General features: G+C 39.7%; 1 protein-coding gene across 9 annotated transcripts in view; it reads left to right on the top strand.

Annotated features, from left to right (window-relative positions):
* HECW2 (HECT, C2 and WW domain containing E3 ubiquitin protein ligase 2) overlaps positions 1-15,765 on the top strand; it is a 166,298-nt gene that overhangs the window by 61,346 nt on the left and 89,187 nt on the right. For 6 of the 9 annotated variants that reach the window (XM_086897047.1, XM_086897038.1, XM_086897041.1 and 3 more), the window contains one exon: positions 9,272-9,612. In XM_086897047.1, coding sequence (XP_086753173.1) covers positions 9,321-9,612 — 292 coding nt within the window. In that variant the 5' untranslated portion in view covers positions 9,272-9,320. Of the gene's footprint in view, positions 1-2,475; positions 2,975-4,526; positions 4,644-5,757; positions 5,899-9,271; positions 9,613-15,765 lie in introns of those variants that run through there. The other 3 variants (XM_086897044.1, XM_086897043.1, XM_086897045.1) reach the window with 3 other exon arrangements.

Here is a 15,765-nt window from a genome sequence, read left to right as displayed (position 1 = left end):
GACAAAACTGAATATAGTATCATGAACTGAAGTGTGTGCTGCTTGGAGAGAAACAGTATTCCCATGTACCCTGGTAACGTGGGAATCTCTCAGTGTGAGAGATGTACCTGGTCTGTGGTGGTTTGTTACCATTTCAGTGGGTGAAATCAATTCTATCTGGTAGAAAATTGAGCTCAAACAGGCTTGAAAATGGGAATGACTGTGTTGGATTTGGGCTTTCATGGATGGAAGAATGAATGTTTATTCATATTCATTGTATGTTCTGAGGATTCCCATCAGCATAGAATGGATTTCCAGTTAAAAACTGAACGAAAATTAATTTATATAAATGCTTATTTCATATCTAACTATACATATACCATGTTTAAAAAACTGCCAAATAAATGCTTAAATCAGGCTCTGTTAAGTATCACTAAAATGCAGCTGTCATTCCTGGATGTGACACTCATTGAATAGTTTCTGCTTGGGTACCAGTTGCAGAGTCTTGGAAAGAAAACGCAGAACTATTCTCATAGTAAGCAGTAAATAATTGTCCTACTTCTGTCAAGTACATTATTTTATAAATGGCTCTTTGAATTGTGCCTTTTTTGGCCTGGCAGATTTCCTTTATTTTTTTCAAAAGAATACATCTTTTCTGTTTGTCAAGCTTTTTAGCATTGTATGCTTTCTTCTGGTACTGTGTTTATTTCCTTTCCTGAACAGGCAAATGCTAAGTTTTTCTTTTTCTGCAGAAGTTCTGTGTTTTGGTCTTTACTTTCCCTTGTGAAAAAGCCTTGGGAGAAAACTTATAATTGGATAATTCTTATATTCATTTATATTTATTTATAATTGGGCTGTTGCTGCTGATGTTCTGGAAGTCGTAAAGACAGGAGGGATTTCAGGAGAGTTGAATGGGTTACCCTTTTTTTTTTTTTGGTCATTTATAGGCTCCTGTAGGTTTTCACATATGTAAGTATGAGCATATATTATAGTTTATTCACAGAATAATGGAATTCTAATTTCCCCATACTGTGACAAAGTAGCTTCTCATAAAGATTATAGTCTGTCTTTCTAGTATAGACATTTGAAGTGGGCTGTGTTTCAGATGGATTATGTGACCTGGCATCAGAAGTCTAAACTGAGAGCAGCTGCATCAGTACTTGAAGGGAAATTCTTGAATACAACCAATCAACAGCAACTAGCAGTAGATATAACTGTGTCATAGACACTCAAGATCAAAGCCTGGCGTTGGAGACTCTGGTTTTGAAGTTTTCTGTAGAGTATCATTGCATCTTAAATTATCCAAGGCCAGAGTTCACAATATGCAGGGTTTAATGGCTGCATGGTTGTACCTTGAGTCTCTGCCCCAGTTGTGAACTCCACTCTGATGAGTGCTGCTACAGTTAAGATTACTGAAATAAATGAACTTGGTTAAAGTAGTTGCTACACCAGGAGAAGGTTATGGAGGGGATATCGTACATATGGAACATGGCCTGTTGGTTGTGAAATTGTAGGGCAATTTCACAATTTCACCAATTTCCAGTCAGGTTTTGTTTCTTATGGAGTAGCCTAAAGGATAGAAACCTATCTGTTATGTTTAATTTAAATTTATGTGCTGTTCTTATATTGCTACTTTGGTGAAAGACAGGAATGAGTTTTAGGCAATGGACATCCTCCTGTATGTCTGCAGAGCAATACTAAGATACATCTGCAGGCCAGATGGATCTCACAGCCTGGCAGCTGCAGCAGAAGGGATTAGATGAACGCTCTGTAATCTCTTCTGTACAATTCCAGACAGGTTATCCAGGCTCTCAGTGTTCAACTCCACAGTTCATGTGGCTGACTTAGCTTGAAGTGTTTCAGAGCTTCTTACTCCACCTGAGCTGTGGGGACAGTATTGTGGGGACATGGGACATTTGTCTTCCTTGACAACAAAGGACACCTGTAAGTAGCCTCTAAAACTGGTATAACTCTACGGTGCTGGGCTATGCATATGTATGTGGATGTATGCACTGGTCTCTGGGAACATATTTATGACTTTAATTCTTTTGACCAGTGGCCAGTGTGATGTATACCAGCTTGCTCCATGCTGAAGCTTTTGCCTGGTAATTAATGCAGTAAATTGTACCAAAAGCCCAGTGCCTGGTGGGCTACTGGGCAGGGTGTGTGGACCTGTCAGAAATATGCACAGCTCTTCAGACTGCTGGCTTTGATAAAAGGGTTGAGCAGGAACTTCTGTCTGGTGTAAAGAAGTTGCTGTTGGGTAGAAGATGGAATCCTTACTCAAGCAGCTAAGGTCATATGAGAGTGACATTTGTTTCCAGGTAGATACAAAAGTGTATAGGACTCACCTTATGAATGAACTTTATGGAAATCAATTGAAAATACATATTCTCTTACACTCTGAATTAACTGAACCATTCTCTGGCCAAATAATGAATGGACTGTTTTCTTAAAGTGTATGTTTATGCTGAACTATATGTTTTTTTCCCTTAGGGTAGATTTTCAGCCAGTCTAAATTATATGGTGGTTTTGAAATCTGAGCTGATGTTTAACATCTGAGCTGAGTCACCAGGTTTGAGTCCAAAGCAGACTGGAGATGCATGTGCACGTTCTTTCCTTTTTTCCTCCCTCTCCTCAGCAGCAACATCCTCGTCAAATTACAGTGCGGTAATTTTTAGCTTTACCTTAAAACATCTGAGTCCAGTTTCCAGAATTTGCGAGTTGTGATTTCCCAGCAGTGATTTCAGAGGATGAGTTAGCAGACTGAAGGCAGAGTTTTCTCAGCACAGTTTACTTCCCGCATGGCTCAGAGCAGGGCAACAAGGCAAAAGAACATCCCCAGCAAAATTCTATCCTTTTTCATTCAGTCTCAAGTAACTGCAGCTTCTTCCACAGATCAAGACAGAGAGTGGTTTTGGCCCTCTGAATGATTTTTTGGAGGACCTCTTCCCCTAAGGAGGCCAGCTATCTGGCACTGTCAGCACAACGTCAGGCACGTCATGTAGTCTTGCACACGAGTGGGGATACTTTGAATGGAAGTCAAAACATTTCTCTTGGGGAGAAGATCTACAAAGTGCTGTGTCTTTCAAAATGCTTAAGTTGACCATTGACAATTTCCTTGATTAAAAAGGAAATCTGGTTAAAAGATTATTCACATATAGGTTTGTTTCTGGAACCTGTGAAATTTATTAAGTTCTTTCATCATCATTGCTTCAGGCTGCTTCTAAGAGTATCCAGTAATTGTTCTATTATGAAAGACTGGGGGGCTTGGTTGAAGGAGGAAGTAAGCAGATCAGCAGAAAAATAATTTTTCTGAATTTGACTTGTCTCTGTGTTTCCAGAAAGAACAATTTCTATTTCAAGACAGTTGCTATTCAGTTAATTTAAAGCTGAATTAAGGCAACTTTTAATTTTATTCCATTAAAAAAGAGAGATATTAAAGAACATTTAAGCATTTCAGCTGTATCTAAATCCTGTGTCAGCTATGATGGTAGCTTTCAATCATTTTTAGTATCTTTCAAGAGCTCTCCAGATAAAAGTAATATCCAGAACTGGCTGTTCAGGGAAAATTAGTGAATAAAAATTAATTGTCAAAGGTGTAAAACAGAATCGGGGTGAAAAAAGAGAGACTTTTTTCCCTTTTAATCTTTCTGATATATCCTGAGTATCCTTGTAATTAAAAAGAGAAATGGTGTCAGATGTGTAATGATTTGATTTTTCCAGTTTATGACATCGCTCTTTTGATTTTCATCAGATCACAAACTCTCTAGGTTTGGAATGATCACTTTTTGCCTCCCTGCCATCTCTGGACTTGTTTGTATCATCTACCTGCATAACCAGTAATTTAAAGCACACAGACTTAATGAGCATTCAGGCATTCTAGGTAGCAATGTTGAACAGTTAGGACTATATTTTAGCTGAAGGATCTCATAACTTTCTGCCTGCTGTTGTTGCTCAGAACTGTGCAGTTATGTAATATGATGATAGTTACATTTTTGAAACACTGTATTTTATGAGCTACTGGAACAAAATTAAATTTCCAGTACGTGATTCAAGTTTGTTAATTAATGAACTAAATCCTAAAGACTTAGGGTATAGCCATGGTCATGTAAGTGAAAAGGCTTTATTACCTTCTCCTTGTTAATCAATGGAGAAAAATAGACATCACAAAGAACTGATTTTTCTTGGCTCTTGAAGAGATACTGTGACAGCTTTTATATTCATCTTTATCTTGGTGATTGAATAGGAAGCATCCAAATGTGTTAGCTTAACTTGGATCTGACAGAATGTTAGCTAATGGAGGAAAAATCCTATTAATCAGTGAAATACCTTCTGAGAGAAATTCCATTATGTGGATTGCAGAAAACTTGATGAGTAGAAATTCTTGGAAATATTCCAGCAGGAGTAACAAGAAAAGGACATCTGGGCAGAAGGATGAAGCCTTTCTCTCATTTTTGTCAGCAGAGAAAAGGATGCCTCATGCCAGCTTTATCTGATTTTATTATTTTGTTGTGAGTGTTTTTATTTTATTTTATTTTTCGTAGACCAAAACTGCTATCTGAAATAGTGAAATACAGGCCTGAAAGGAAACTATTGAGTTAAAGATCTATCCAGTTAATCCCTTTGTCTCAAGCCAAATCAGCTCCTGATGATCGTGCTGAGTAAGTAGCTAGTGGGTTTTACTGGGGGGGGCCCATCTGTCCTGCTGGCAGAGGTGCACAGCAGCTCTAGAGGGGAGAAAGGCTCTTTAGTGCTGAAGCAGGGTGAATGCAGAGTGGTGAAGCATACGAGTGGATCATGGTTAACCATCACCCGGGTGCATAGGCGGGTTTTGCAGCCGACAGTGAATTCTGAACTATTCTGCTTTTGCCAGAGTTTCTAGCAGGTTTGAAGCCAGTATAGGGACTGGAGAGTCCTGCCTTATCACAGAAAATATGCTATTTTTGAGGCCTGTGCAGAGAAGGCTCTCCAAATTCTGAATTTATTCAAGAAGCATTTTCTCAGCCACCTTAAGCTCAGACTGATGGTCAGTTTGAACCTTATATTGTAGCATTTATAAATCTTCGTACTGAACAAAGCAGTGTCACACAGGGTGTAATTGGAAAACCAGCATGCTTTCTGTTTTTTGTATTCTTAATGTGTTCTTCAGCCTGTATAATTATGGGCATTGCTTATCTCATCATGGGAGAGGCATTCGAGAATTACATCAAGCATGATGTGAATGTGTCCAAAGGAGAGCAGGAGAGCTGGTGAGGGTCCTGTGAGGAGCAGCTGAGGGAGCTTGGGGGTGTTTAGGCTGGAATAGAAGAGGTTCAGGGGGAACCTTATGGCTCTCTACAAGTTCCTTAAAGTAGTCGGTTGTCAGTCTCTTCTCCCAGGTGACAGGCAGAAAGACCAGGGGAAGCAGCCTCAAGCTGCCCTGGGGAGCATAATTGAATATTAGGGAAAATTTCCAAGGGAAAGGAGTTGTCAGACATTGACAGCGGTGAACCTGTGTTGGAACTCTGAATCCAAAACTTTTTACAAACCTGCGTTAGGTTAATTGTTGGGCTGGATGTTGGTAAAGGTCTTTTTCAACCTAAGCGATTCGGTGATCCCGTGGATGGGGGACATTTGGGTTATGCAGTGTGTCCTGCCCGTGTGTCCCGCAGCAGCAGAGCCAGCCGTGTGCGGAGCGCTGCCGAGGGCAGGGAGCCTGGGCTCTGCGAGGCGGCGAGAGCAGGCGGTGCCCGCTGCTAATGACGGGGTTAATGAGCGCATCCCCGGCAGCGCCCCGAGCCCCCGCTCCGAGCACAGGCCGGGGCCCCGGGGCCGGCCCTGCCGAGCTGCTTCACTCTCAGCGCTCTGGGAGGAGGCTGGGAGCAGCACCCGTCAGCCGCATCAAAGAGCGCTACATAAACAAGAAATGAATCACTGGTAGGAGTAAGATAAACAGGGCAGCATGTGAACTCTGCTTTGTTTTGTGTGGTGGGGTAGGATTTTTTGGTTATTCCTATGCTGGAACTCTTGGAAATCCATTCATGTGTTTTTTTAAGCTGTTGAATATTTGGCTGTGTGAAACGGCCTGACATTTCTTGTCAACCTCCTTTAGTGAAGAAGGTTGGGAAAGAGGATTTTTCCTGTCTGTATTTTGTGTATTAAATGGAACTGTTTCCCAGTTCTAGTCCCTCTGGTTAGTAATTGGGGAGTATATTTAGATAGAAATAATCCTGAACTTGGGCCACTTAGAGATTAAGAGGAAATCAGTTCTAGTTCTCTATAAGCTTGTCAAGTACTGAAGAAAATGCTGTGATACCGATAAGCAGCTTTGATACAGGTTTCACTTTCCAACTGAAATAGTTTGCTAACGTTAGTATCTGCTGATTCCCTGAATGCCTGTATTTTCCTATGCTTTTAGGTTGAACATTTCAGTTTGCCTTCATGAAACAATATGCCTGGCCAGCTTGGTGTGGTACTGACTGATAGCACTGCTCTGATCGCATTCAGCCTGATGAGCTCAACCTTCATGGCAGGGCAGGTGCACACAGCTAATCCTGGGCATTGTCTTTACAGCATGTCTGGGTGCAAATGCTCAGTGGTGCTTAGCAGGAACTGAAGGTGGGAGGATAATTCTTATTTTCAGTCTATGGTAGGATGTATGTGTTAATGTTCTGTTAGTTATTAGTGACAGACATCAGGAATTGTTAACCCAATGAACTAATTTCTTTTGTAGGCAGGAAGGCACTGTGTAAGTTTCTCATCTCTTTTCTGGGTTACAAATAATTGAAGTAGTGGCTCTTCTTGCCCTTCTGTCACTTCTTATGGCTTGGGTTTTATGGCAATCATCTTTTCCCCTTTACAATATAAGTATTGTATTTCTCTCTTCACAAATATCCTTAATTAATCTCATTGTGAGATACTACATAGCAGAGTACTATCTGACATAAGGGCCCCTTTGAGGGTCCCTTTACGACCTCTTTTAATCATTTAGAAGATGCTGTAAAAGCTTATGAGTCCTGAATGCTTGAAGGTTTTTTTTTTTTTCCTTTAACATGCAACAGGAGCTCATTTACATGTGAGTTTAACTTGTTGGCTGCAAGTTATTTTCAGTTGCTTTATGTGGTTTGTTTAGTTCACACTTGGAATTATGACTAGGATGGAACAAGTTAGCCAGTGTTTAGATTTGTGGTTTACTTTACTTTCAGAAACGAATGTGTTTCACCAGAGTGGTAGGCATTAGGACTTAAGAAAACGGACTGTTGCAAAGGAGTTAATGTTTTTTTCCAGTTATTTTCATCTCTCAAACTGTGGCATAGTCCTGGCTAGTATAAGTTAATTCTCATGTGTCCTTAACCATAGATGAGTTTGTCCATCTGCCACGTATAAATTTTCAATATGTTCCAACAAATGCCAGTGCTGCCCTGGGTACAGTGTAAGGCTCTGCAGCAGAAGGAAATTTCTTCTTTGCTTCTATTAAAACTTTGTCTTTGTCTGTAGTCCTCCTGCATGACACTTATTTTGCAGAGATTCTACTGCCATAAAACCACCACACACAGTAGTTCAAAAATACACAAATCTGTGGCTGTGGGACAGAAGAAAATAAATTTAATAGGTCTCTGTCACACTGTGACATTAAAACTGCCTGATCTCCTGGCGCTGAGGTTTCATGTGATTCCTGTGGAGCATGAACTGCTTGTTGTGGTGGGCAGCCTCAGGAGCAAATTGGGACCTCCTGACTTGGGTGTAGAACTCTGTCAGTGTGACATTTAACACTTAACTGTAGTGTGTGCTGCCACTCACAAGGCTGATCCCTGTGTGTTTCACTGGCTTGTAGGGAAGGGGGTGGCTGTTTCTTACCAACTTTTCTGGTCTCAAAACACTCTAGGATTTTCAGATCTAGTGAATAAGGCTTTGCCTAGGGAAACAAGATACTAACTTCCCTGACTCTCATTTAAAAAAGCCCTTTTAACCAAAGTTTCCCTTTTGTCACCTACCCTGATGTCAGAGTGTGTGGGAACATGGCAGAGTGGAGGTAGTCAACCTTGCTGACATCCAGCACCAGAAGTAAAATGTGTTTGCAGCCAAAATATTCCTCATGTAAGGAAAGACTTCGTCATGTACTTTGTGAAGTCCACGTGGTCATCTCTGTGTCGCTTCTGTATGTGTAGAATTATTGAAGTGAATTTTTGTTTCCTTCCTTTTCTGCATTATTTGATGCTGAATCACATACAAGGTATGATATGCTGCACACAGCTGGATAAGTTGAACTTTGTTTTTCCCTTTCGTTTGTTCTTAGTGTTTCAAAACATCTCCCATTCTTTTTGGTATGCCTGAAGAGTCCATCCATACATTGAAATATTACTGAAAATAAAATTGAAGATAAGTTATGATATATTGCAAGTTGTGAGTAATGTGAGGGCTTATTTTCAAATGACAATAACTTAGAAGCTACGGATAATGAAATGCAAGTTCTGGTTCTGAATGCATGGTGTGATGATATTGGCATGGCCCTTTCAGGGAAGACGCTTCAGGGAAGTGTCTGCTCAGGGCTGGATGAAAACAGTCAGTGACAGCTCCTTTGCTGAAAAAATTGCCTTGAATTCCTAAGGCCTCTCTTTTCTAATAGAAATGGACAAAAAAAAGTTTGACTGCACAGATGAATCGACTAATTGGATATATCTGTAGTCTAAAGTACCTCAGTCAATGGTTTGACATGTTTTTGTATGGTATAGAGGACCTTGGAAGCTATGCTTTGTACTTTATAAGGTAAAATCCTTACAAGATGATTTTATAGTAGCATGAATGTGGGATACAATATTTCTACTGAAATATGTCCAACCTTACTATTCTCTTCAACACTTATGCTGATCAAACAGTGCATAGAGAGTATTGCTGAAACTACCATAAACATCATGTACTGCTATGATTTTTATGGTAGAAGATGAGTTCATTATGTCTTTTCTCATAAGGCTACTTCACTCTTAAGGCCAGAGTTAAATTAGCTTTGTTGCTGTGGCTGTTTTTGTTTCATAGATTATCCTGGATGATTTGCTTTCTGCTGTTTTCTGGCTTATAAATGTTATTTCGTGGTGTATGGCTAACTCTGAATTTTGCTGTAAGTGAATCATGGGTTTTTTAAATGTACAGATGCTCAGTTCTTTGCAGTGGTAGAGCAATGAAGAAAAAGACTGTACTCAGTCTGTTTCAGGCTTCTGTGGGAACATTTTTGAGCTAATACTTCTCCATTTAATAACTGACTGAGTCACCTCCTGTCTCACTTAAAACTTTCTTTTTTCCTTCTTTGTGATAGATCTCTGAACAACAACTTTTTTACGTGAATTGGCAGAAGTGGAGAAGAGATGGCCAGCTCAGCCCGAGAACACCTGCTCTTCGTGCGCCGTCGCAACCCGCAGCTCCGGTACACCTTGAGCCCCGAGAACCTGCAGAGCCTGGCCTCTCAGGGCACCATGCCTGAGAACATGAACTTGCAGCGTGCTAACAGTGACACTGATTTAGTCACCTCAGATAGCAGGTCTAGTCTGACAGCCAGCATGTATGAATACACCTTGGGACAGTCTCAGAACCTCATCATTTTCTGGGATATTAAGGAAGAAGTAGATCCAACTGACTGGATAGGACTTTATCACATAGGTAAGTCGAACTGTGTTCAGTATTTCTGTGCGTTTCTTACTATTTTGCCACTTCATATTTCCTTTTCTGTTATGTGTTCTGGTATACTGCAGAATTAATCTATAGATAAAGCTGAGGTCCAACTGCAGACAGTGGCCTTGGATTCCTCTTCACTTTTCTCTGCAGTGAGCTATGTAAAAACATGATTCTAATTAATGTAGAGGTTCCTCAGTGACCTGCTAGGAGATGAAATGCATTATTCTTAAACAACAAATATGCATATAGTTTCCTGTTTCCACCTTTGCTGGTGGCTGGCTTACAGACTGGAAAATTTGAAGTACCGTACTCATCATTTAACTTGATGTGCTTACAGTCCAATGCTTATACATTATCTTGGACAAGTAACCTATTATCAGTTGTGAAAAGCTACATTATCATTTGTATAAGACTTTGATTTTGTAAAACTGAAATAGCATCAGTTCTGAAGGAGTGAAAATTTCTGTTTACAAGGAATTCTCATAGAAGGAAATCCTCTCCAGAGATTCTTCTGTGTGGGTTTTTTTTGTGCTGTTCAGGCTATTTCATAGGAGAGAGCTGGAAAGAGGATTGATTCAGATTGATTTCATCATTCTGAATGATGAAATCGCACATTTTTTAACAACAGAGGTAAGGACATACTTAGTCTGATAGCATGCCTGTCTATCTTTGATGTAAGTTTTTTGATCCACTCTTTCAAGTGTTAAAAAACCCTTTTCATTTGCATACCTTTTATAGCCACAGTTAAGGTAAGTTAAATTCTACAGGTGTAATCCAGCATTTTCAGTCCTGTATAACAATTGTTGTGAAGTAACTCCACTTTCCTCTTATTCCTTTGGAAGCTGAGGACACTTCTTATTTTCTCAGGAGAGGCATGCTAACTGGTGAATATTTTTAAGAATAAAAGCTCCATTCTCAAGCATATTATTAAAATTTAATGCACTTGCTTGAGGTTTTTCATCCTGGTCTTTGTTTAAAATTAAAATTATTTCATTTAAGTCCCCCCTCAGGCACAGGCTCTGGGAATTCTGTGTGGTCACTAACATGAGGCAGCACTGGGGCGCTCTGCCAGCTTGCTGCTGTACCTCCAGTATTCCCCCATGTCTTCTAGTAAGGCTCCATTTTTTGAGGAGCTAGAGGCAGAAAAAGGCAAATATTTTGCTCCTATTTTAAAACCCAAAAGCACAGCCCTGTGGCTTAACTGTCATGCAATTGGGATCAGTGTTTTGAGGGGAAAAAGTGGTTGTTGATTCTGTAAAGAGAAGACAAAGATCTGAAGCAATCCAGGTACATTTTCAGCTCAAGTTAAGTTTTGTAGAATACATCCGTTATAAAAGGAATTGAAAATGGAACACTGGAAACTGTCTTGCCTCTTCATTCATTAATTTACTCAATTAGCATGTTCTCATTAGTTGTCTATAAAGAGAAGGCTGTTCTGTGCTTCTGAGTGTGGTTTTATTGCTCGGTTAGAACTGCATTGGCTCACTAGGAATCCCACCAAAGCTCTTAACAGAAGTTTCTTTAGAAGAGGCTGACCAGAAACCACTGCACGCATTCATGCAGACATGGACTGGTGCAGTTGGTCGCAAGGCTGTCAGCAGAGTCACTGCCTCTCCTCTTTGTGCTTTGCAGGTGATTGATTGGCTTTCACTAAGGAATAGTAGATGGAGCTTTCCCTAGTACAGTACAACTTCAGTGAAGTGTTTGGCCTGCTAAATGGTTAAGAGAAGAAACGTTGCCTTTTAAAATGAAAAAAGCCCAAGGGAACAAACATAGAATCATCTTATTCTGAAGGACTGATTTTTTTATTTTTTTAAGTGCATATCAATTTTTTTGCAGGGGAACTTCTGGTTATTCAAAAAAAGTAAAGTACACATACTTTGTAGAAAAGACTGTGTTTTATCACAGGATACTCCTGTACAGAAACTTTTGGTCTTTCATCTTTAAATGCAAGGAGTTGAACCTTACTGAAAGATTCTATGTAGCTAAATTCATGCTCAGTTTTTCTAGAATTTTGTATTGTAAACAACATTTTTAGATTTATATGTGAGTTTGCTCACTTGTAGCATACTTGTATCTTCTTCAGTTTCATCAATGTGTATGTTAAAGCAAGGCCTGTTTTCTTGTTGAGGATCAGCTTTGTATGCATGTTCTTTTTTTTTTTCCAGTATATTCCTAAGGATTACCAGAAGAAAAGTGTATGTGAGGGACATGGTGTAGTCTGTGAAGGCAAACATCCTTTTTCCTGGCTATTTCTGGATTTGTACTGGCTGAACTTTTAAAAGTGTCAGTGGCACTTCTGGAACGGTCTTGTCCATCAAGTTTTGTTAAAGCAGCTTTCTGTCTGCAGAGGCGAGATGTGTGGGAGTGCAGATAGCACAGCTGTGAAAGCACAGAGGGGTGTCCCACTGAGGCTGCATGCAAGGCAGGAATGTTGTTTGCTCTCTTTGAATGAATCGGGCAGTGTTGCAGTGAAATGTGGAATTGTCAAATCTGAAATGCAGGTTTATCATTTTGGATTCAGCTTTAAGTTCTGCCTAGAATGGAGTTGTCATTTTTTCTTCAGAACTGGTAATGAGGATTGTCACTTGAGAGTGACAAGGCATGATGGAATTTGAAGAGGGGGCTTTTTAGTAGACATACTGGGCCTGTGCTTACTTTGAGAAGTAGAGGTAAATTTTCAGTCTTCTTCCTGTCCTAAGGAGAAGGAAGGAAGAAATCCTCTTCCTAAAATTTCTCGATTTTTAATTGGGATTTAGACTGAAAACCACTATCTTTTGAAGTTGTAAAAGACTGCAGAATTTAACAGACATCCTCTTAGACCCATAAGGTTTTCCTGTTCAGTAGCAACCCAGCTTTTGTTTTGTGTATGCCTGTTTTAAAAATTATTGTTGTTAAAAGCAATATTTAATATGTTGGAGGTTGTTTTTAATTTCCTCTATTTATGAAGGATCTGCATCTTGCTATGGCAAGAGTGGTCAAGCTCTTGGAATCTTGTAGTGAGTAAAGCTGTGCCAAATATTGGCCCCAGATGGAATCGAAGAAGATAAATGGATATTCAGTTTGAAGTAACTATGAGATCCCAGTTTTCTTGCTACTGTGTTATAGCAACAGGCTTCCAGGACTTCCTTGGAAAGTGAGAGCTGCTCATAAAGATGAACAGGTGGACTCTCCACTGCTCATGGGGTGCTGAGGGAAGTTGCATCTTGAAAAGTGTTATGGGTTGTCATGAAGTCTCATATTAAAAGAAAACAGGAAGTACAAAATAAGGAATAAAAAGTCAGCAGAGAGAAGTGAACCCTATTTCTGGTTAAAATAGATTCTCTCCCATGGCCAAATTGCCCAGGTTGGCCTATTTTTGTCCTAATTTACAGAGTCCTATTTATGAGATGCTTGCCCTCATTCTAGAGACCCTTAGCACATTTGAAATGCTGGGTGTCAAAGGTCATTGTATTTGTTTCTATTGGCTGCTTTACAGAGGCTGCTTGGCTTTTTGTTATACATACCTACACTATGGATCCAAAACAGCATTATAAAACCTAACAAAAATAGAAAGAAACAAAAACCCCCACCCCTAATGTGAAGTTATGTAGGGCAATTTAGACAGGCTCTGGGTTTATACTAAGCTTCCTAGGGTAATGGAGTTTGCAGCCTCTTCTTTTCAGGTCAGACAGGATTAAAAAGAAAAAAGCTTTTGCATAAACTGCCTTTAGTACACCTAAAATAGAGGCTCACATTAGAGAGATTATAAAATGTTAAAATACTTTATTCCTAGAAGATTTATTTGGATTGCATTATAGAAAACATACAAAGTAGTATCTTCATTCTCTTTCAGAAAATTCTGATTATTCACTTGATTTCCATCCCCCCTTCCTTTTCTCTTCTTTCCTTGTCTGTACTTTAAAACGTGAGCAGTACTGTTCATGTCTGTTGGCTACTTGCTAGGCATAAAATTATAAATTTGTGGTTACTCCTCATTCTGGCTGCTGCTAAGGTCTGCAAACCACAGGCCTGAGTTTCTGTGTGGAAGAGTCTTTACCCAGCTGGCTCCACGAGAGTCTGTGGCTTTGACTTCCAGGATGCTGGCATTGTGCTGTTTGTCATCAGCCATGGTGAGTGGAAAAAACTGCTTTGATTTCTTTTGCTGGTGATGTAGTAATATTTGGGAAAGGCCACCTCTTGAGTGGGATAATGAAAAGTGGAGGCAGTCTAATATAACAAGTGTATCCTAAAATGTGATGAGGCTTCAGTGGTCTAAAAAAAAAAGGTATAATAAACCAGGGATCTTCAGAAGCTTTCCCTCCAGGTACTTTCAGTTCTTCCTAAGTCCTGACCCACATACAAAGCTCCTTTTTCACCAGCATGGAATTTGGTACTTTCTCCTCTTCAGTTGTGAGCTGATGAACTTCATTCAAAAATCAGTGTATGGACAGTGTAATACCATTTCTTTACTGCAAAAAATTAGAAGATGTGGATAGGAAGTGTTTTCTCTATGTATTTTTCATTGCAGGCAGCAGATGCCTGAAAAGATACTTGTTACATTAAAATACATACACTTTATTTGTTTTAAGAGGAAAATAATTAATTCACTGCTAAAACCCCCAAAATCTAGGATCTTGTGGGATGATACATAAGTTCAAGCTGTGACAGGAAAATGTCTTGCCAGAACATCCAAACTTTCCAGTTAATTGTGGGGTTTTTTTCAGTTTTTGAGATAGCCCTGACCTGAAAACTAGACAAATGTAGCTGCGGGGAGGACATTTTCAGCTGTGTTGTCAGTATCTTTCCACTGCAAGAGATTTTGGCATGACAACATTTATAATCCTTTGGATAGAAAGTGGTGTTCTCGCCATCCTGCCTTTTTGAGGTAACTGTTCTAGCAGATGGAAAGATGGAAAATACAAAAAATAAAGAATCACGTAGACCTCTGGATTTGTAGTATTCCCTTTTACCGTAAAACTGCCTTGTGTCAGCTTGTATTTTAATTTGTTTGAAGGAGATTGGTTTAAAATTTCTTTTAAAGACATTTCCAGTGCTGTTTTCTATCATGAAATCAACATACCATACAGTGTTTTTAAAATAATTTGGAAAAAATTGTTCCAAGCCAGTGATAACCAAATTGAAAAAGGAATTGCATAAATTCATCTATTGATTTTTTATTTTTCATGTGAGAAATAGATTATGGATTACTTTTTCATTATGCGTAGTGGTAGAATTCTTCCTGTACATTTTTAATGAAGTTCTTGGCTCCTGTGTCTGCATGGATTTATCAGTTTCTCAGTTAATGGAGAATCAGTTAACGGAGAAGTGTTACAAGCTGAGTGTTAAAAAGCATTTGTTAAGCACATGACTTGGGTGGGTAAAGCCACTGGGACATGAAAAGATGACACACAAACATACAGGGAATCACATACCAGGACTCTGAGGCTAACCCTTCATTGGCAGATATGTTTAATATAATCTTTTAATATATTCTGGTATTGGATACACAGGTTCTTTAATTACAACTGGAGGAGGTTAATGAAGGTGCCAGTACTGATTTTGGTAGGCCTCCTTTCCTAGCAAAGCATATCAAGATTTATCTTGCACTTTGTGCTATTTGAAGGACGAGAAGGGCCAGATCTGAAACTTTTCTGGTATGGAAAAGTTTTCAGCTGGGCCAGAGTAGTACCCTATCCCTTGTACGATTTGCCATTTTGGCATGAGGGAGGTTCTGGTTTGGGGTGAAGATGCTGGAGCTGTGCAGTTACACTGACTGTGCTTCGCTGGTGCTCACCCTGCGGGCACAGCAGAACCTGGGCACATCTGTGCTGGCAGTGTGTCCTGTCTGTGTGCACAGCAGCAGCCAGGACTCCATCACACTCGCTGTAATGGGCAGCCAGTTTTCAGGCTAGCAAATTCTCTGCTTCTGAGCTTTGTTTCAAGGTCTGCTCAAACTCTCTTAATGAGATTTGCCTCCTTTGTGCAGCAGTCATTCAGAGTTAGTGTCAAACTGTTTGGTTTTGTGTCCTGTTGAAGTCACCGATCACTAATGTGTCAGTAGTCCTTGAAAGTTCATAAAAATTAGTAGGTTCATTGCCCTTGTCGTTCCTGCTCTAACCTTGGGAATAAATTAATCCCTTATCTCCCAATGTATGG

The sequence above is a fragment of the Cyanistes caeruleus genome, chromosome 7, assembly GCF_971803275.1.
Source record: "Cyanistes caeruleus chromosome 7, bCyaCae1.hap1.1, whole genome shotgun sequence".
In the NCBI taxonomy this organism is placed as follows: domain Eukaryota; kingdom Metazoa; phylum Chordata; class Aves; order Passeriformes; family Paridae; genus Cyanistes; species Cyanistes caeruleus.
Note: the sequence above shows the minus strand (reverse complement) of the source record. Positions and strands in the feature narration are given on the sequence as shown.